The sequence below is a fragment of the Rana temporaria genome, chromosome 1 (assembly GCF_905171775.1).
Source record: "Rana temporaria chromosome 1, aRanTem1.1, whole genome shotgun sequence".
Lineage (NCBI taxonomy): Eukaryota > Metazoa > Chordata > Amphibia > Anura > Ranidae > Rana > Rana temporaria.
The window spans coordinates 26,824,908-26,847,731 of record NC_053489.1 but is presented as its reverse complement, the minus strand read 5'-3'; the positions used below and the strand labels follow the sequence as shown (position 1 = coordinate 26,847,731).

The following is a 22,824-nucleotide window of genomic DNA, read 5'->3' as shown; positions in this document are numbered from 1 at the left end:
CAATCTAACCTGTCTACCTCAAGTTGACTGTTGGTCGTGTTGGACCAGAAGTAAAATTCTGTTACTGCTCTCATCACTATCCTACCCCTGTACACATCACAGAGGTAACTTAAATACGCCGATCCCAAATCTAATCAGCGGCTCCTTCGTGGGTAGCGCTACACATGTAATGCAGAAAAGAGTGGCATCAAAGGCAGTTTTTGTCTTTAAAAAAAGCAAAAGTCTGCCTTTAACATTTATGGCCTTTGGTGGTCATAAAGTAGTCTAATTCCCCAAACCTCACAAGGTTCTGGCTCCACACATGGAGATTCTTCTACTCACCTGGTCCAGGAATCCGCCTCCTATGGTTAGGTATGGTTGTGGGTAGGTGGCAAATATACTGGCTGTTTCCAAATCTCCAGTTACAGTGAAGTTCCCACCACAGTAGACGTGCAGGGCATCTGTCAGGAAACACAGTGATATTATTATACTCACTTGTTAAAATTAGTTTAAAAGGTTTGTGAAGCACTCTCTAGTGTAGAGTGCTAGCTGTAAATAGTTAGGGCCAGATTCACGTAGCTCCGCACATCTTTGTGCCGGCGTAGCGCATCTCATATGCGCTATGCCGACGTAACATTGAGAGGCAAGCTGAGTATTCACAAAGCACTTGCTCCCATATGTGCGCCGGCGTAACGTAAATGGGCCGGCTTAAGCCCGCGTAATTCAAAGTAGGCTGGTAGTGGGCGTGTTGTATTATAATGAATCGTGACCCCATGTAAATGAAGCACCATACGAACGGCGCATGCTCAGAATCACGTCAAATTTACGCCCTAAGATATGAAGGCTCAATGGCAACGACGTGAACGTAACCTACGCCCAACCCCATTCAAGTACGACTAACGTAAAATCCGACGGCTGTTCCGACGTCCATACCCTAACATGACTTACACCTGCTTTATGAGTCGTAACGTTACGCCGGACGTACACCTTACGTAAACGGCGTAGCTTACTGCGACGGGCGCAAGTACATTCGTGAATCGGCGTATCTAGCTCATTTACATATTCGACACGTAAATCAACAGAAGCGCCCCTAGCGGCCAGCGTAAATATGCACCCAAGATACGACGGCGTAGGTCGTATCTTGGCAAAATTCAGGCGTATCTTGTTCCCTGAATACGGCGCATAGATACGACGGCGCATCACAGAACTTACGCGGCGTATCAACAGATACGTCGGTGTAAGCTGACTGTGAATCTGGCCCTTAGTGTTTAGTGTAGGTAAATTTTAGCGTGGCTGAGAGCCAGGCTGGGTTGAATCTGGGTCAGGGTGAGTGACTCAGGGAGGCTGGATAACTCTTCCGGTAGCACTTCTGGTACCTCCACCTACTTACTGGAACCTTGAAGTAGCTTCCAGAAGACGCTTTCCCCCCGACTTGTTCATTCCCCGACTTAGTTGGGGTAGGCAGTACACTTTGGTGGGGGTAGGTCAGCCACACCTCGTGACCTTTGACCTCTGGAAACCTGCCTTCTGACCTTTGACCTCTGGGGGAGGTCCCTGTTCCAATTCCTGAGTCCTAGCCTTATTCTTCAAGGGGAAACCCTAACCCCAACCCTCCACCTACTTACTGGAACCTTGGAGTAGCTTCCAGAAGAATAGGAGGGAGGTTAGGAGAAGCTGCATGGAGTATTGAGGAGGGCCCCAGCCAAACCCCAGCAAGTGGGTTCGGCAGAGGGTGGGCACCTCTTAAATACTCTGGGTCATGCCAGCAGGGTGGAACCTGGAGTTGGAGTACTGATAAGGCCATCGGTGGCCCTTAAGGGTATCCCCTGGTCTGGGGAGGGGGGGAGGTGACCTCAAGCCTGAGGCTCGGCTGCTGGAAAGATCCTCTTTTGACATATGAAGGAGTCCTGTCCTGGATGCACTGAAGCAGGTATGAGGACAGTGGAAGAGTCAGCATGTCCAGATGATCTCCAGGGAGAAGTCAGCCAGGTGGCTGGTGAGTGTGCAGTATGGGAGGACTGTGGAAAAGTCACCAGACTTTAGTGAAAGGGTCAACTGCAGCCAGGTGGGTTGGCAGTGCCTTAAGTGGTGTTGCTGGGATCAGTAGCCATGCAGATGTAAACTGGACATTGTATTTCTACACAACCCAAGGGGCCTGGGGTCCCTGCCTGTAAAGGGCTTTTGCTACAAGATCTGACTGTTGCCTTTTTGCCAGATCAATTATCAGTGTGCCAGCTAGGGTTCTACAAGCAAGTGTACTGGAGGAAGTGAGTGGAGTGTATATAGACTGTGTGCCTGGCTGTGCAGGGTGGGGGATCCCTAATTCACCAGTGTCTCATACAGGGTGCGCTACATATATTTTTATTAAACACCCATATCAGTGAGTCCACATTTATGCTAAACACAAGTTTTGCTTAAAGTGTAAGTCAGGGCAGCATACATTCCTTTCTTGTGTTTTTCTTGTTATTATATTCATTCCCATGGTATAAAGGAAATGAGAATAATTTAATATATGGAAATGGCTTACTCATAAGAATACATCCCAGTGCCCAGTTACAATCACTACTTATTCATCTTACTTCTTGGATAAAGGCTCCACCGGGCCTTATTAAATATTATGTACCTGACTGGGGGCTGAGATAACAAGAGGACTTCCTTTACATCAAACACCTCTAGAGAGAACAGAGAGCAAGAGGTCGTAAGGTTAGGGCCGATCCTAGGCAGGGTGCATAGGGTGCATTGCACCCAGGCGCCTGCAGAGGTGGGGGCGCCGAACATCTAACAGACCCTCTAACAGAAGCCCTCTCTGTGTCCATCACAGAGGCTCTTCTCCAGGTCCCAATAAAGTACTCTGCTTCTCTTCCTGTATTTTGTTTATTGTTAAGAGATCATGTAAGTATCCCAGGTTAATGAAGACTTTGTGGGGGAGCATCTTTATGGTTGAGTCATTGCCATAGAAACATTTGTAAAGGGGAGGAGTTAGTAAAACGACGACGCCCATGTGGGGGCGCCAGAAATATTTCTGCACCCAGGCGCCTGTGACCCTAGGATCGGCCCTGCACGGTAAGGTGACCTGCATGTAAGGAGTCTAGTCCATGAAGGTTCACTTTTCGAGGCATTTTGGCTATGAGGTGCTTGTGCAAACCAACAGAAAGGTAGCATTTGATGTTGTTTTTTTAAGAGTATATTTTATATTTTGAATAATACTTTATATTTAATCTTGAACTACTGAGCTCTGTACTCAACAGATTTCTTACAACAAGTGCTATAGAGAAAAACTTGAGACTATGTGACAAGATGCCAAACATCTGCTGCTGGTTCGAGAGAAGATAATAAAATATTCATATGTACTATTGCATATTTATCTGACCAAAAAATTATTGTTTGTTATTTTTTAGTCCTCACTGCTGACTATGATAAAGACAGTAAAGAAAAACCCACTACACACATTAAGGCCCCTTTCACACAATAAGCCCACTTTGATCCGCCCAGGGATGGACTGGCTATTGGGACTACCGGGAGTTTCCCGGTGGGCCGATGGCTCAGTGGGCCAGCTTCAGTGAAAGCAGACCACCGCCCCCCTCCACTCCCTTGTCTTTTCCTCCCCGCAGCTCTCACCTGGACGGGAACAGAGAAGCAGGGGGAGGACCAGAGGAGCAGGGGGACGACAGAGGAGCATGGGGGGGACCAGAAGGAGCACGGGGAGGGGACAGACAGCTGACTCAACAGCTATGGCCTGGGAGTTTCTCACTTCTGCCTAATATTGTCCCATGGGGGGGGGCACCGAACTGATGCTTTGCCCCGGGTGAAAAAATCGTCTAGCTTCCCCACTGGTACTGCCTATACCAGTACCAGCCGTTCTACTCTAATAAAGTAGAACGACTAGTGAAGGGGGAGAGGGGGCTTGGGTGGCCGGGGGGGTGGGGGTTCTCCGGCCGCCATGGGAGAGACCTGTCAAAGTGAGCCAGTCTGGATGAAGTCCAGGGCCAAATTTTTGTCCCAGTCCAGTCCTGGATCCGCCTGTAACTTTTTCAGGCAGATCCAAGCGGGCCATCCATTGACTCCTATCGGCATCCGATCCGCTCAAAACAGACGTATAGTGATAAGTCTGCCATCTGTCATGACGGATCGAATGAGATCTGATGAAAACAGACATGCTGTCCGTTTTCTTCCGATCTACCCAAAGAAGTCAGCGGGGCTTTGACAGGTCCCTCCCCGCTCAGTAAACAGACGGTCCTGTCACCTGCCAGGTCAACAGAGATCAACGGAGCGATCTCCCGCTCAGCTGGTGGACTCCGCTGTGCGGATCCGCCTTGTGTGGAAGGGGCCTAAAAGCCACGTGGCACTTTACACATCCTGAGAAGTGTGATGTTTCTGAATCCTTATAAGACCATAAAGTCACGCTCAGTACCGTAGTATAGGCAGAACACCACCACGGCGGCCAGGAAGGATCCAGCGATCTGGGACAAGATGTACAGGGGAAGTTTCATCCATGGAAGTTTCCCCAACACGCAGTTTGTTAATGACACGGCGCAGTTCATGTGAGCTCCTGAAAAAGAGATGCTGTAGTAAGTTGACATTATTATTATTTTACATGTAATAGGTTATTCCATTTAGGAGTTCAGTAATAGATCATATGGATGACCATCCTTCAAAGTGGTCCACATCCCTAAACTTACATTACTACCAGCAAGAATGAACAATGGGACTTCAGGTGCTACTTGTGTATATACAATGTGTACATCAAAATATTAGTGTGACAGACCAAACTGGGACAGAGGCTTCTGGAGGGGACTCCAGGCTAGCCTCTTGCCTACTGACTAGGGGCCCTGGTTTTTAAGGGAGCACTACTCTTTGGGAGGTGTGTGCCTGAGGGATTCTTGGAGTCTACTTATTCTGATTCAACTTCCTGTCTCCCCAAAACACACAGACTCCAGGAATCTAGGCCCGGAATCCATGTTTAGGGCCTAGGTGCCCCATTATCAGCAATGACTGCTTTAGACCGTGAGACTCAAAACCGATGTTAATATCATCTGCTCAAAGTAACCTGATTCTGCAGTATCATGATATAATCTGTTTAAGGTGTTATGTGTCAAGTGTATTTCTCCCATCGTTCTATTGTTTCTGTCTGTCCGATCATCACTTGGAGATGAGATTAACCTTGTGAACACTTTAACCACTTAAGGACCGCCTCCTGCACATATACGTCGGCAGAATGGCACGGCTGGGCACAAGCACGTACAGGTACGTCCTCTTTAAGTGTCCAGCCGTGGATCGCGACCCGGTCCGAAAGCTCCGTGACCGCGGGACCCGCGGACCCGATCGATGCTGGAGTCCAGCGATCGGTCCCCGGCATCTTCACTGTGGCGCCGTCATTGATCGTGTGTTCCCTTTTTTAGGGAAACACAATCGATGGCGTCACACCTACAGCCACACCCCCCTACAGTTAGAAACACAAATTAGGTCACACTTAACCCCTTCAGCGCCCCCTTGTGGTTAACTCCCAAACTGCAATTGTCATTTTCACAACGGTTTGAAGGGCAGAAGGCACTATTTGACGGAAGGAAGAACCAAAGCGGGGTGCCAAGCAGTTCCATTACAATAAGTAAAAAATATAATTTATTATCTTATATTTTACTATAAAAGATTTCCATGTGTTCTTGCTGGTTTCCTACATAATTATCAATTTAGGTAAAAGGCTAAGGGGAGTTACGGTACGTTGTGGTGGCAAAATAGGCTGTATGCAGAGCACACCGCCATTTTGCCCTGTGCTAAAAAGCACAGAATTCATCTTAATGAAATAAGCCATCTTTAAACTAAATAAGTTCACTCACCATCCATTCTCTGCCCATCCATTCAAGTCAAGAGACCTCACCAATTGTTCTTATTCTAGCTCCCAGTCATCACTGGTCTGATGCCCTCACAGGCAGTTTTATTAAAAACCCAGCAGGAAGTGATGTCACAACATGTGACCTCCTCCATAGGAAGTGAGCTCACAGGGTGTGAGCTCCACCCAGCAGGATAACCCTTCTAACAGGGACTCAATACAGTAATATAACAATAACAAAATAATACAACAACATCACAATACAATACAATGAATAGAAATACATACAATGAATACAATACAATGAATAGAAATACATACAATGCTGGCTAAAGTCTTGTGGGCGTGTCTGGGCAGGAAGTGCATGTGCCCCCCGCACCCAAAACTGATCACAAGCTCTCATATTAATCGCTGATAGAATCCTTAATCTGCGCCATTCCATAGAATAATGCATATCCAGATTATACCCTTATTAAAGGCGGAATGGAGGCTATCTACAGGCGTACGCTACAAATCCCAAGCCATGCTGATCAGACATGACCCAGATAAGAGCGCACATCTGTCCATAACCACTAGTTTGCTTGCGGAGCGAGCGCATTCCCCTCCTCAACGATCGTCGGTGCTAAATGCACAGAGGGCCCCTCGCCGGCGGACATACGCCCACGCCGCAAACATCACACTCCAACCATTTTCTACTACCAGACGAGATTCATCCAGCCTCAGACTGACCCAGTCAGCTCTATTTAGAGCGGGTTGCGGAAGTACTAAGACTGGGAGCCATTATGACAATACATATTAAATACATCTTGAAATTTCCACAACAACGTTCTACTAATTGCATTCTCAAACCTTGAATATACTATGCCACTTGTGGAATTCTACTGCTAGTTACTCAAACTGTGTCCAAATGGGGTCTCAGGACTGTTCCACTGATCATTTTTTTTATGTTTCCGTGGAATATATTGCATACTGTGGATTTTGCACCCCATCCTTCTAAATAAAGAATAAAAATGATATAAAAATATAAATCATAAAAAGAATGATCAAAGAATTGGATAAATGAATTGACAATATGGTATTCAATGTGACAAATCCAACCATAAAAATAAGTGAAGTGAAAAAGAAATAGTCCATAAAAAATCAATGCAATTAAGTCCAATTAAGGTGAGCATCTGTGATTAATCAGGAAAGGGATCCTCCACCAAAAAGGTCACCCAATGTGTGGGAAATGAAATCTCCTTACCAGAGAAAAAGACCGGGCTTTCAACGGTCTAATTCAGCATAAGGATGTTTAAAGTCTTCCTTGAAAAGACTATTCCGACCTCCCCAAGATGATCACGTCATCTTGGGGAGGTCGGATTACGGTAGACATTTTAGGAAGGTCAGGGGAACGCGGGCACGGTTCGTGTCTGGGCTGTGTAGTGCTGAACACCAATGTTTAACTGGAGCGGATTTGAATGGGATTCTATCTTTTGGAGTTATCAATACTGGTGATTCATAGCAGTGTCCGGAATAGTCTTTTCAAGGAAGACTTTAAACATCCTTATGCTGAATTAGACCGTTGAAAGCCCGGTCTTTTTCTCTGGTAAGGAGATTTCATTTCCCACACATTGGGTGACCTTTTTGGTGGAGGATCCCTTTCCTGATTAATCACAGATGCTCATCTTAATTGGACTTAATTGCATTGATTTTTTATGGACTATTTCTTTTTCACTTCACTTATTTTTATGGTTGGATTTGTCACATTGAATACCATATTGTCAATTCATTTATCCAATTCTTTGATCATTCTTTTTGTTATTTATTTCACATTTATTTTTATAAGTGTTGTATTCAGCTTTTTGAGATATATTTCGCACATATATTTTTCACAGGTCTAAACAATAGCGCCGTATTATCTTGTTTTTTGTTTCTTTGTTTACTATGGTATTTTAGTAATTAATACTGGCAGCTTTTCACTGAAATTAATTTTTTCACTGTTAATTTATTTACACGATAGCGCAGTGTTTTTTTCTGTCTATACAGAGAAATCCCTTTCCAAAATATAAATCATGCCTAACATTGATGACCCCACCAGCTGACCTCTCCATCCATCCTTGCCGAGTGTACGTAGGAAGGCTATGGAATAGCAGGCGCGCGATTGGACCCAGCATGATTCTCCATCGCGCTGTTATGCTCAAGTATCAGTGAATAGCTTACTGTAGTGCTTGATATGCACTTGAATCTCAATAGGTTATCCAGGGTGCCCAAGTGTCAGAATATTTAGAGACTTTGTCAAGAGTTATATGGATCAGCTTCTCTATCTATGCTACGCGGTCAATACACCAGAGCCACTCCTTCATTGAAGGAGGGTCGTTGGATCTCCAATGTACTGGGATGCATAGCTTAGCAGCATGATTTGTAGTAGCAGTTCTGAGATATCTTTGAATGATGCAGAAGGTATTGTGCAGGTGAGAACTTCAATGGAAGTGAAGAGACCGCCAATATCGTATCATGAACCTTCTACCAGTAAGGTTGGATTATTGGGCATTCCCACCAAATGTGAAGGAGAGTGCCTTTCTCTTTGCCACATCTCCAACAATAGTCGGGGACAGAAGAGGTACATTTGTGAATCAAATCTGGTGTTCTGTACCACTGTGTCTTTATTTTATATGCATTTTCTTCGAGACGTTTAAGGACCCTTTATGAATGTATAAATGGATGCGTTCCCAGTTGGCCTCCCCCAGCTCGGTCCCCAGTGCATTCTCCCAGAATGTGTGGGAAGATTGGGAGCGGAGTGATTCAAACACTGTGGGTGTCTTGCTGAAGCCTGCTCTACTAGACGGACAGTCCAAATAGTGTTGGAGTTGCATATATGACCAGAAGGGAAAGGAACCTGTGTTAGATAACTCAGCTAGCACATTAAGTCTCATAAATCAGCCTCCATGAAAGAAGTGTTTCGCCAGCATTTCTGTGTATGGTCATTCCGCCACTAGAAAGGTCCCAGATAGGCCTGGAGGGAAGTCTGAATTGTTTTGCACCGGAGTGATTGGCCAGATTTTTGCAGACACTGCGTACGTGGCGCATGCTCTATCAAAGACATGAAGGGTAGCCCCTATCAGGAGGTGGAAATATAGACTTGTCAGGACCCGGTCTTTGGGGAGCCAAGGAGTCTTATGTAAGTCATAGTTCGAAGCCAGATGTTCTAGGGTTAGCCAGCTTTTGAAATTGCCGTGCACTCTCCAGTAGGGATGAGCCAAACACCCCCGCATTCGGTTCGCACCAGAACCTTCGAACGGACCGAACGTTCGCGCGAACATTTAGAACCCCATTGATGTCAATGGGACTCGAACGTTCAAATTCAAAAGTGCTCATTTTAAAGCCTAATATGCAAGTTATTGTCGGAAAACGTCTTTGAGAACCCGGGTCTTGCCCCAGGGAACATGTATCAATGGAAAAATGTTTTAAAAACGGTTGTTTTTTCTGGAGTAGTGATTTTAATGATGCAGCATCATTAAAAACACTGCTCCAGAAAAAAAACAACCATTTAAAAAAAAAAATTCCATTGATACATGTTCCCTGGGGTAAGACCCAGGTTCTCAAAGACGTTTTCACAGGCGTACTATAGACACCCAGCAGGTACAATATTTAAAGGAATTTTTTATTTAATTTTTATTATTATTTAAGCATCATGATGCTTAAATTAAAAAAAAAAATGAAAAATTCCTTTAAATATTGTACCTGCTGGGTGTCTATAGTATGCCTGTGTAGCTTTATGGTGCACACTGCAGAGGACACAGGCAATACATCACTTGAGAATACTGCAGCTAGCTAGCTACAGTGTATAAATATATGTACAACACCTGGGATGTATATATATCCTCTACACACTGTAACATTAACTGACTAACCTGCCTGCCTGCTCTATCTACCTAGAAAAAATGACACTCTCTCTCTCTCTCTGACTGATCTCTAACCAGCGCCGGAACACACTACACAAGGCCGACCTGCAGGCGGCCTTTTATAGTGTGGGGCGTGTACTAAACCCCCTGAGCCATAATTGGCCAAAGCCACCCTGACAGATCTACCGGAAGTTGTATGCCTAAATAAGTGATGCCATCTGGTTTCCATTGAAATGGGAAAATAGTCTGGCATTGGCTGGTTAAGTCTTTTGGGGAGTGACATATTCGATGCAAAAGATTTGGAATAATACATTTTCAAGTTTGAGAGGATTTTGATGTGGTCAAGAACTTTCATAAGGTTCGGGAGGGACATCAGTGGAGAAGAAAGGAAAAGCAGGACATCGCCCGCAAAAGCTGCAATCTTGTAGACCCGGTTGCATACACCTATGCCCTTAATATCGGGGTGAGCTTGAATGCAGCAGAGAAGGGGTTCCAGTGTAAGAATGTACAGCAGAGGGGAAAGAGGGCCCCCTTGTCTGGTCCCATTGGCGATGAAGAAGGTGCCCGACAGGTGGACAATAACTCTAAAGCCTCGTACACACGATCAGTCCATCCGATGAGAACGGTCTGAAGGACTGTTGTCATCGTTTAACCGATGAAGCTGACTGATGGTCCGTCACGCCTAAACACCATCGGTTAAAAAAACGATGGTGTCAGAACGCGGTGACGTAAAACACAACGACGTGCTGAAAAAAACGAAGTTCAATGCTTCCAAGCATGCGTCGACTTGATTCTGAGCATGCGTGGATTTTTAACCAATGGTCGTGCCTACTAACGATCGGTTTTGACCTATAGGTTAGAAATCAATCGGTTAAATTGAAAGCAAGTTGGCTTTTTTTTAACCGATGGTTAACCACTTCCCGCCCGGCCTATGGCCGATTTACGTCCGGGAAGTGGTTATGAAATCCTGACAGGACGTTCTAGAACGTTCTGCAGGATTTCATGCCGCGCGCGCCCGTGGGGGCGCGCATCGCGGCGATCGGTGATGCGGGGTGTCAGTCTGACACCCTGCATCTCCGATCTCGGTAAAGAGCCTCCGGCGGAGACTCTTTACCACGTGATCAGCCGTGTCCAACCACGGCTGATCACGATGTAAACAGGAAGAGCCGCCGATGGCTCTTCCTCACTCGCGTCTGACAGACGCGAGTAGAGGATAGCCGATCGGCGGCTCTCCTGACAGGGGGGGGTTAGCGCTGATTGTTTATCAGCGCAGCCCCCCCTCAGATCGCCACACTGGACCACCAGGGATGCCCACCCTGGAGCACCAGGGTGGGCAAAAAAAAAAAAAAAGCCAAAAAAAAAAAAAAAAGTCTAAAAAATAAATAAAAAAAAAAACATAAAGAAAAAAGATGCCAGTCAGTGCCCACAAATGGGCACTGACTGGCAACAATCAGTGCTGCCACCCCAGTGTCCATCAGCGCCACCCCAGTGTCCATCAGCGCCACCCCAGTGTCCATCAGTGCCACCCCACAGTGCCCACCTAGCAGTGCCCATCTGTGCCACCCATAAGTATCCATCAGTGCCGCCCATGAGTGCCCATCTGTGCCGCCTATGAGTGCCCAGTGCTGCCCATGAGTGCCCATCAGTGCCGCCTATGTGTGCCCATCAGTGCCGCCTATGTGTGCCCATCAGTGCCGCCTATGTGTGCCCATCAGTGCCGCCTATGTGTGCCCATCAGTGTCGCATACCAGCGCCGCCAATCAGTGCCACCTCATCTGTGCCCGTCAGTACTACCTCATCGATGTCCATCAGTGCCATCTCATCGGTGCCCATTAGTGCCGCCATATCAGTGCCCGTAATTGAAAGAGAAAACTTATTTACAAAAAAATTAACAGAAAAAAATAAAAACGTAATTTTTTTTCCAAATTTTCAGCCTTTTTTTAGTTGTTGCGCAAAAAAAAAAAATCGCAGAGGTGATCAAATACCACCAAAAGAAAGCTCTATTTGTGGGGAAAAAAGGACGCCAATTTTGTTTGGGTACAGTGTAGCATGACCGCGCAATTGCCATTCAAAGTGCGACAGTGCTGAAAGCTGAAAATTGGCTTGGGCGGGAAGGTGCGTAAGTACCTGGTATGGAAGTGGTTAAATAACCTATGGGGCCCACACACGATCGGTTTTGACCGTTGAAAACGGTCCATCAGACCGTTGTCCTCTGGTTAACCTATCGTGTTTGTACGAGGCCTTACTCTAGCTCTGGGGTTGGCATATAGGGAGAGAATGAACGCTCTCATACGATTCCCGATTCCAAAGCCCCCAGAACTGCCTCCAAAAAGTCCCAGGCCACCTGTCAAATCGCATTACATACCGTGCCAATGTGAACGAGGGCTAAGGCCCCGTACACACGACCAAACATGTATGCTGAAACTGGTCCGCGGACCAGTTTCAGCATACATGTTCGGTCATGTGTAGGCGCGAGCGGGCAGAATTCCAGCAAACATTTGCCCGCCGGCCTTTTCCCAGCGGGCAAATATTCCTGGACTTGTTTTAAAACCGTCCACTGGAATCCTGCCCGCTCGGACATGTATGGTCGTCAGTACAGACCTACCGTACATGTCCAAGCGCCCGCCATCCCTCGCATGTGTCGAATGTCTTCGACGCATGCGTGGAAGCATTTAAAAGGCAGGCCCGCCCACGTCGCCGCGGCGACGGCGTGGACACGCCCCGCGTATTGTTTACGCGCGGACTTCTGTACGATGGTTAGTACAGCCATCGTACAGAAGTCCCCGGGCAGACATGTACGGTGAAAACGGTCCGACGGACCGGTTTCATCGTACATGTTTGCCCGTGTGTACCCGGCCTAAGCGTCAACAAGAATTTAGTTACATTGAAAATTTGTATCTACGCCAGGAGATATGCCACAGTAAGCCATGTATAGAAAGCATTTACTGTATGCTCTGCAAAGCCAGAACATTATAAATCAGTGGATTCCATTCAGTGAGCTGGTTCTTGATGGACTTGCGTCTATAAGCATTTCTCAGACTAGATTTTTCTGTGTTTAGATAAGGTGCATATCTTATCAGCACCTCCGTTCAGGAGTATCAGCTTCTGAAGGAGTGTGTGTTATCTGTTCTCCCTTTCTCTCCATCTTCTGTGATATGATAGGGGCTGCCTGTGTGAAACCACAAGGAAGATTACAAACCAGTGGAAAGCCGGTGTTCCCGCAGATTAGGCGACCCGTCAAAACCCGTTCCGTTGTGGCCATCTTGGTACACCCCGCACACAGCCGCAGTGAGCCTACAGTCGGAAGTCGCCAAGCGGACATCTTTTTACACCCGCAAAGTCTTGCATTTCACACTTTTTTTAACCACTAAACTGAGCTTATATAGTAGTGTTGCCACTTTTTCTTCAATCCAAACCCGAACATTTTAGCTGCGCGCAGTGAAAAATAAATATTTTTAGTATACACTGTAGGATTGTAACAGACCCGGGACACCTTTAGGCACTCCAAAGAGAATAATAGAGTGAAATTCATAGCTAGATTCAGGTAGCTTTACGCCGGCGTATCAGTAGATACGCCGACGTAACTCTGAATCTACGCCGTCCTAAATTTAAGCGTATTCTGGAAACCAGATACGCTTAAATTAGGCTAAGATACGAGCGGCGTAAGTCTCCTACGCCGTCGTATCTTAGGGTGCAATATTTACGCTGGCCGCTAGGTGGCGCTTCTGTTGAGTTTGGCGTAGAATATGCAAATGACTAGATACGCAGATTCACGAACGTACGCTTGTCCGTCGCAGTAAAGATACACCGTTTCCGTAAGAGGTACGCCGGCGTAAAGATAAAGCTGCCCCCTAGGTGGCCTAGTCAATGTTAAGTATGCCCGACGTTCCCGCGTCGAAATGTGAAATTTTTACGTTGTTTGCGTAAGTCGTCCGTGAATGGGGCTGGACGTAATTTACGTTCACTTCGAAACCAATACGTCCTTGCGGCGTACTTTGGAGCAATGCACACTGGGATATGTACAAGGACGGCGCATGCGCCGTTCGTAAAAAACGTCAATCACGTCGGATCACCACCCATTTACATAAAACACGACCCCCTCATACTCATTTGAATTAGGCGCGCTTACGCCGGTCCCATTTACGCTACCTCGTCGTAACTTAGGAGGCAAGTGCTTTGTGAATACAGCACTTGCCTCTCTGATTTACGGTGGCGTATCGTAAATACGATACGCTACGCCGCCGTACAAATGCGCCGCCCTACCTGAATCTAGCTATCAGTATTTAGAGGTCTGTGACGCTGTTTTGATGTTGAATTTTAAAAGCATTGGTGTTCTGTCAGACTAGCAAATGTGTGAGATCAGCAGGCTCGCCGCTGCTTTTAAAATTCAACATCAAAACAGTGTCACAGACTTATAAAAAACAGTGGAACCATGGATTACAAATATAATCCGTTCCAGGAGAATGCTCGTAATCCAAAGTATTCGCATATCAAAGCGAGTTTCCCCATAGAAGTCAATGGAAACGAAAAAAAATAGTTTTGCATAGACTTCAATGACATGCAATACCGCATGCGGCCAGAGGTGGGGGCGCCAGAGAGCCACGGAAACAACCGGAAAGGCCCGAGGACAGTTCGGCTGACCTTGGCAAACCTCAGAAAGACTCAGTTCACAAAACTTTCCAAGGTTTGCCAAGTTCGGCCGAACTGTCCTCAGGCCTTTCTGTGCAATTCTGAACTATGCCAATCGTCGCCGGTCGGTTCCGGCGCCCCCCACCTCAGGCCAAATGCGGTACTGCACAGCACTTTGACCTGAATCCTGCTAGTTTTGCGAGACAACATTTGCAAACCGAGTTAGGATTATAAGAAATACAGTGCACATATTGCGAAACACTCGTTAACCGCGTTACTCGCAACCCGAGGTTCCACTGTACTGTATTTGCCAGATGGGCCCCAGTTATCTCTATGACCTTCGGAGGCCGGGCGCGATGTTATGACGTCATATCCGACCTCGGCAGTTGTAAACACTGCCGTTGCCTTGATTTTACGCTTTTCAGCCTAGAGGAAAGATGTGGGGGGCTTATAGACCCCAGATCTCTCTATAAAGAGGACCTGTCATGCCCTATTGCTATTACAAGGAATGTTTACATCACATTTTCAGAGTCATTGATGAAGACACTTTCTTTTCTTACAACATCTCAAACCTAGAATTTTAAAGTGATCCTGTAGTTTGGTGGGGAAGTAGCGTTGACTTAACTTTTGTTGCCTATTTACTAGAACAAGACAATCATTAGCGAAAGATTTGATTTGTTATTTGCACACATCCGGTGACAGTTTAACAAGTTCCTCGTCGGTGTAGTATTCGAACCTGGAAGCTGGAGTACTCACCGGTGATTCCCCCGGCCACGTGGATACCCATTGTGACACCGATTCCAAAAGACAGGTTAATGCTGAGGTATTGTCCGTATTCCTTCTTACCCAGAACCACCTGCGCCACTGAGCCCAAACCAAAAAGCTGCAGGGAAAAGGAACTTGGTTAGTAATGTTACACGCAACATTTTATCCTGCTGGCATTAAAGCTCATTGATTAGATAATAATTAGTATCAAGTTCACCATCAAAGTCCTCCTTACATCAGAGTCCTCATCAGAATCCCCCCTCCCCACATAAGGGTCCCCATCATATTCCCCACTTACATTAGTGTTCCCATCAAAGCTCCCCCTTACATTGATGTCCCCATTAGAGTCTGCCTTACATTGGGGTACCAATCAGGGTCCCCTTTTTATCTATGTCTCCATTAGAGTCCCCCCTTACATCAGTGTCCCTGATGTGCAAATTTTTTGGGTCAAAAAAAGTCCCCATTGCAGCCCCCTAAACATCACAGACTCCATCAGTGTCCTTATTAGAGTCTTCATCAGGTTCACCATTATTATTTAGGTACTTATATAGCGCCGTCAATTTATGCAGCGCTTTACATATACAATGTACATTCACATCAGTCCCTACCCTCAAGGAGCTTACAATCTAAGGTCCCTAACTCACATTCATATAATAGGGCCAATTTAAGCAGAAGCCAATTAACCTACCAGCATGTCTTTGAAGGCTTCCCCACCATCAGGGTTCCCCATCCATTAGAGTCCCCCCTTACATCTGCGTCTATATCAGAGTCCCCCTTACATTAGTGTCTCTGCTGTGCACGTTTTAAAAATATTTTCGGGTCAAAAAAGTCCCCATTGCAGCACCCCTTACATCAGAGCCCCCCTAAACATTAAGGACTCCATCAGAGTCCTCATTACATCAGAGTCTTAATCAGGTTCAACATCAGGGTTCCCCATCCATTACAGTCCCCCATCTGCATCTCTATCAGAGTCCCCCCTAACATTAGTGTCTCTGCTGTGCTCATTTTATAGCAGGGGTCTCCAAACTATGGCCCTCCAGTTGTTCAGGAACTACAATTCCCGTCATGCCCAGTCATGTCTGTGAATGTCAGAGTTTTACAATGGAATGTGTAGTTCTGCAACAGCTGGAGGGCCGTAGTTTGAGGATCCCTGTTGTATAGTTTACAAATATTTTCGGGTCGAAAAAGTCCCCATCGCAGTACCCCTTAAATCAGAGTCCCCCTAAACATCAAGATCTCCATCAGATTCCTCCTTACATTAGAGTCTTCATCAAGTTCACCCTTACATTATTGTCTCTTTGGTTGGATAATAATAGGTATAAGCAAAATGCATTGATTTAGAAACTGCAGTGATGTAATTAACAAACCATCTAGATTTGTAAACCTTTGATCTAAACCAGCGATCTCCAAACTTTTCAGTATAAGGACTACATTGTTTATTTTACAAATATTTGAGGGTCAAAAAAAATGTCCCCTTTAGATTCCACCTTACATCAGAGTCTTCATCAGATTTACCATCAGAGTTCCACTTCCATAATGGTCCCCATCAGAGTCCCCACTTACATCAGTGCACCCTTCAAAGTTCCCCTTATATCAGTGTCCCCATCAGAGTCCGCCTTACATTGTTGTCTTTATCAGAGACCCTCCTTACATTAATGTCCCTGTCAGAGCCCCGCCTTACATTAGTGTTCCAATCAGCGTCTGCATTACCTTCATCAGAGTCCCTTTTTACATCAGAGTCTCCATCAGAGACCTCACTAGGGTCCCCCATTACATCATGGCCCCCATCAGAATCTCACTTATATCACAGTCTCCATCAGAGTCTCCCTTAAATCGGTGTCCCAATCAGAGTCTCCCCTACATTGTTGTCTCCATCAGAGTCCCCCTGTACATTGTCTCCCTGAGGAAGTCACGTGACCAGTGACACAACGCATCGGGTGGAGCCTTGTGATGTCAGTTCCGGTGGTGTTTTACGAAAGTGCTGTGAGGAGGCGAGTGTGTCACTACTACCATTGCTTTTTACTGCGGTTTTTACCCATACTTGATGGGCAGTTTCTTTTACTACATAAATTTACTTTTCATTTGGCAATATTGCACTATGGCTGTTCTTTGTCTCCTTTGAGCGCCATTTATACAAGAAGTGTCATTCCTTGGAGCTAGCTATTTCCTCTATATATGGAATTACCCAAGATGTTTTGATGCCAAGTTTTGGACTTAGTTCCCAGTCTTCGCCTGGAACCTGAATGCCTTTACAGATCCTTATCTGACTATCTGATGAGCCTTGTTTGACCCTTGGGTCATTGTTGAAGGTGAGCGGCCAATTCATAAATTTACCAGTCGATGTTTTGATAGATGTTTTATCTGCTTTTTCTTCTATCAAGTTATCCCTATCAGATTTTACCTTTATATGAACTGACTCCTACCATTGGGCTTTAGTTGGACTTTTTTCACATTTATTTGTATGTTTGGATACTCATCATATTCATTCTTTGAGTATATTACTTAATGGCACATTATTGAATAAGCGCACCATTCTCATCTTTTTCTTTCTCCCCTTTACATCATGGTCCCTATTTGTATTTTATTTTACTATTTTGCTATAAAACATCCAATACAAAAAATTGTAAAAATCTAATTTATTCATAAATTTAGGTAAATGTGTATTCTGCTACATATTTTTGGTAAGTAAATCCCAATATGCATATAATAAATTGGTTTGCACAAAGGTTATAGCGTCTACAAAATATGGTATAAAAACTAAAAATGTCATAAATTTTTTTAAATTCTAGTAATGGTGGCGATCAGCGACTTATAGTGGGACTGCGATATTGCAGTGGACATTCTGACACTAATGCCGCGTACACACGACCGATTTTCGGGTTCTAAAAAAATAAGTTTTTAAGGGTCTAGAAAAAAAGAAGTTTTTTTCAACCCGATCATTAAACCGGCCTTGCCAACACACGATCGTGAAAATGCTCTACCAAATGCGCGGTGACTCACAACACGTACGACGGCACTATAAAGGGGAAGTTCCATGCTGATGACGCCACCCTTGGGGCTGCTTTAGCTGATTCCGTGTTAGTAAAAGACTTTTTGCGTTTTTCTGTCTGTTACATCGTGATGAAGGTGCTTACTCCATTACGAACGCTAGTTTTACCAGAACGAGCGCTCCCGTCTCATAACTTGCTTCTGAGCATGCGCGGATTTTTCACGTCGTTAAAGCCCACACACGACCATTTTTTACAACCCGAAAAACAACAACGTTTAAAACGTTGTGAAAAAGTAGAGCATGTTCAAAAAAAAAATTTGGCCATTTTTTAGAACCCGAAAAATGCTCTGAAGCCCACACACAATCGTTTTTTAAAGGCCAAAAACGGTCATGTGTACGCTGCATAACTGACACTTTGTGGGAACCAGTGACCCTAATACAGTGATCAGTGCTAAAAAATATGTACTGTCACTGTACTAATGACACTGGCTGGGAAGGGGTTAAACATTTTGGGTAATCAAAGGGTTAAATGTGTGCCTAACCAGTGCTTATGTGTGCTGTTTTTACTGTGAGAAGTAATGGATTTTATTCCCTGCTTTGCAAATCCAGCACATCCCTGCTGACAGGACAGAGCTCTGCCTTGTTTACATACTGTAGGCAGAGCTCTGTTCTGTGTCTCTCCTCGCCGATCAGTGGGTGACGGTAAACATCTATTGGCCGGCACCCGCTGGTCGGCTTGTGCTGTGTCTAATCACAGCTACATGCGCCCTCTACCCGGAAGTGCCGGATCAAGTACTTGTTACGGGATCCGATTAAGGAGAGACGTTCTGCCACCATATAACTAAGTTATGTGGTCGGCAAGCGGTTAAAATATCAAACAAAAAACTGTAAACCCTATTGGGGCAGATCCTCAAAGAAATTACGCGGCGTATCTCTTGATACGCCGCGTAATTTCAAATTTTGCGCGTCGTATCTTTGTTTTGGTATCCTCAAAACAAGATACAACGGCATCTGTGTTAGATCCGACAGGCGTACGTCTTCGTCGGATCTTAGATGCAATTTTTCTGCGTCCGCTAGGTGGCATTCCCGTTGTAATCCTTGTCAAGTATGCAAATTAGCTATTTCCGGCGATCCACGAACGTACGACCGGCCGTCGCATTTTTTTACGTTGTTTCTGTTCGGCTTTTTCCGGCGTATAGTTAAAGCTGCTATCTGGTGGCGTACTCAATGTTAAGTATGGCCGTGGTTCCCGCGTCTAATTTTGAAAATTTTACGTTGTTTGCGTAAGTCGTCCGTGAATAGGACTGGACGCCATTTACGTTCACTTTGAAAACAATGACGTCCTTGCGACGTCATTTGGAGCAATGTAGCCTGGGAGTTTTTACGGACGGCGCATGCGCAGTTCGTTCGACGCGGGGACGCGCTTCATTTAAATGAAACACGCCCCCTACCCGCCCAATTTGAATTCCGCGCCCTTACGCCGCGAGAGATACACTACGCCGCCGTAACTTACGGCGCAAATTCGTTGAGGATTCAAATCAAAGCCAAGTAATTAACAGCGGCATAGCGTATCTTACATCTGCGCCGGGCGCAGTGTATGTATGTGGATCTGCCCCTATTGGCTGTAATGCCATTGCACATATTACCTAAATATAAAAAAACTTTACCAATAAAAACTAGTTTCGTAAACAAACAAGAATTTTTGCTTTTTGTCCAGTGTTCATTTTGACATCAAAAACTCAATTTAGTTTTAGTCATATTCTTTTGACTAAAATGCCATTTTAGTTTTAGTCGTATTTTAGCCATCTGAATTAAAACTGAATTTTATTTTTGGAACAGAGAACCTTCGGATCGGCAGCACACCCACACAGAGAGTAAAGTAGAAAGTCTTTATTAAAGCATAAATATTAAAAGCACTGAACGAGTACAGACAGGAGAAATGCATGTAGGTTGACGCGTTTCACACTATGGAAGTGCTTCAAACTCAGCTGTTGCAACTACAAACCCAATAAAAATCTCCTGTTCAGAAAATTGTTTAAAAACAAGAAACACAAACAAAAAAACAAAAAAGAGAGAGATTCTATTCCATATAACAACCTTTAACCACTTCACATCCCGCCTATAATAATATGACGGCCGCAAGGTTGCTCTGCCATCCTGGGTGGCCGCCATATGACGTCCTTGGGCCTCCTGGCGGCCGCGATGTCCGCCGCTTACCCACGATCGGCAGTTACAGAGCCAAGGACGCGGAGCTCTGTGTGTAAACACAGAGCTCCACGTCCTGTCAGGGAGAGAGGAGACCAATCTGTGTCCCTTGTACATAGGGACACCAATCGGTCACCTCCCCCTTTCATTCCCCTCCCCCACAGTTAGAATCACTCCCTAGGGAACACATTTAACCCCTTGTTCGCCCCCCTAGTGGTTAACCCCTTCCCTGCCAGTCACATTTATACAGTAATCAGTGCATATTTATAGCACTGTTCGCTGTATAAATGTGTCAAAAGTGTCCGATGTGTCCGCCGCAATATCGCAGTCCTGACAAAAAGATAGCAGATAACCGCCATTACTAGTAAAAAAAAAATGGCATAAATCTATCCCCTATAACTTTTGTGCAAACCAATCACTATATGCTTATTGCGATTTTTTTACCAAAAATATGTAGAAGAATACGTATCGGCCTAAACTCAGAACATTTTTTTTTTTAATTGGGATATTTATTATAGCAAAAATTTAAAAAATATATATGTGAATATATATATATATATATATATGATTAAGTCACGTGCCGAGTGATGTAACGCGTGGGGGAAGAGCCTAGTGAGGCGATCAACGGACGTTTATCCGTGTGAGGAGATCGCTATACTGAGCGGCCTGTAAGGCTATGTTCAACGGCTGTTTTTGAAGAGGGGATTCGTAAGTGCATCTGCTTTTTTTGCTGTTGTCCATGCTTAACCACTTCCATACAGGTCTTTTTTTTTTTTTTTTTTATTTTAACCATACAGGTCTTTTATACACACCTCCATACCGGGCCTATTCTGGCACTTCTCTCCTACATGTACAAATCATAATTTTTTTTGCTAGAAAATTATGCAGAACCCCCAAACATTATAAATGTTTTTTTTAGCAGACACCCTAGGGAATAAAACGACGGTCATTTAAACGTTTTATCTTGCACGGTATTTGCGCAATAATTTTTCAAACGCCTTTTTTTTGGAAAAAAATTGTTTCATGAATTAAAAAAATAACAAAGCAGTAAAGTTAGCCCAATTTTTTTGTAAAATATGAAAGATGTTGTTACACCGAGTAAATAGATACATGTGACGCTTTAACATGTCACGCTTTAAAATTGCGCACACTCATGGAATGGCGCCAAACTTCGGTACTTAAAAATCTCCATAGGCAACGCTTTGAAATTTTTTACAGGTTACCAGTTTAGATTTACAGAGGAGATCTAGTGCTAGAATTGTTGCTGGCACTCTAACGCACGCGGCGATACCTCACATATGTGGTTTAAACAGCGTTTACATATGTCGGTGGGACTTGCGTGTGCGTTCGCTTCTGTGCGCGAGCTACTGGGGACAGGGGCGTTAAAAAAAAATTGTTATTGTTATTTTTACATATTTATTTATTTTTTTACACTTTTTTTTTATTTTATTTTTTTTATTATCACTTTTATTCCTATTACAAGGAATGTAAACATCCCTTGTAATAGGAATGTGTGTGACAGGTCCTCTTTATGGAGAGATGAGGCGTCAATAAGACCGCACATCTCTCCTCCAGGCTGGAAAGCATGAAATCGGTGAAAAAAAATTCATTATTACTGTTGCTTAGCAGCCGCAATTGCGGCTTTGTTTACTTACCGGGACCCGGGCGTGACGTCATCACATCGCGCCTGGGTCCTCCGACGGTCATAGAGATGACTGGTGACCATCTGGTCACCAGTCATCTCTATGCTTCCTGCCAGCGCCGGACGATTCGTTCTCCGGGCCCCCGATGGCATGGGAGAGCCCGGAGAAGCACCGTATGGCGGCGGGAGGGGGGGATGTCCCCTCCCGCCGCCTGTAAGAACGATCTGGAAATTGTGCAGAATCGCCGGCAGAAGAGAAAGATATCTGAATGATGCCTCTAGCTGCAGGCATCATTCAGATATCCACCCGCAAAGCCCAGGACGTCATATGACGTCCACCCGGATCGGTAGAGGTCCTTTGTGGACGTCATATGACAATGGGCCGGTATTGAAGTGGTTAATCTGTGATCCACACAGTATTGCACCATATCTCTTTCCTTTTTTCCTTTTGAGTTATATCGCCCTGAAGCAGCAAGGCGTCCTCATATGCTGTGCCATTTGGAAGCAATTAAGCACCAGTCCACACTTATTAATCTGAAGTTTCAAGGTGTCTGCCTGTGTTTTGTTTGAAAGCTCAACAACACGTCAGCCTGTGATAGCAAGTGGGTGTGGAACCCTTTTTGTATTATAAGTACTACTACTCAGAACTGGACATTTGCTACACTTGAGGTTGTTTTTTGCACTTATGGATCATCTCACAATTTATTTGTTTTTTGTTTTTTATTGTGGTTTCTTATTGATACCCTCCTGAGTGTGTATTTTTGGTATCAATTATGCACATATTGTACACATATTATCAGCAAAAGTTGATTTCAGCGCATCACTATTTTTTTCTTTTTTTGTGAAAATTATAAAATATTGGGCCAGATTCACAAAGAGTTACGCCGGCGTATCAGTAGATACGCCG

The 22,824-nt window shown here is 44.9% G+C and overlaps 1 protein-coding gene across 1 annotated transcript in view; it reads right to left on the bottom strand.

The window, feature by feature from the left end:
* LOC120925871 (aquaporin-7-like) overlaps positions 1 to 22,824 on the bottom strand; it is a 75,912-nt gene that overhangs the window by 21,565 nt on the left and 31,523 nt on the right. Inside the window, exons 2-4 of the mRNA XM_040336052.1 lie at positions 15,073 to 15,199; positions 4,391 to 4,528; positions 322 to 440 (exon numbers count right to left, since the gene is read on the bottom strand). Coding sequence (XP_040191986.1) covers positions 322 to 440; positions 4,391 to 4,528; positions 15,073 to 15,199 — 384 coding nt within the window. The remainder of the gene's footprint in view (positions 1 to 321; positions 441 to 4,390; positions 4,529 to 15,072; positions 15,200 to 22,824) is intronic.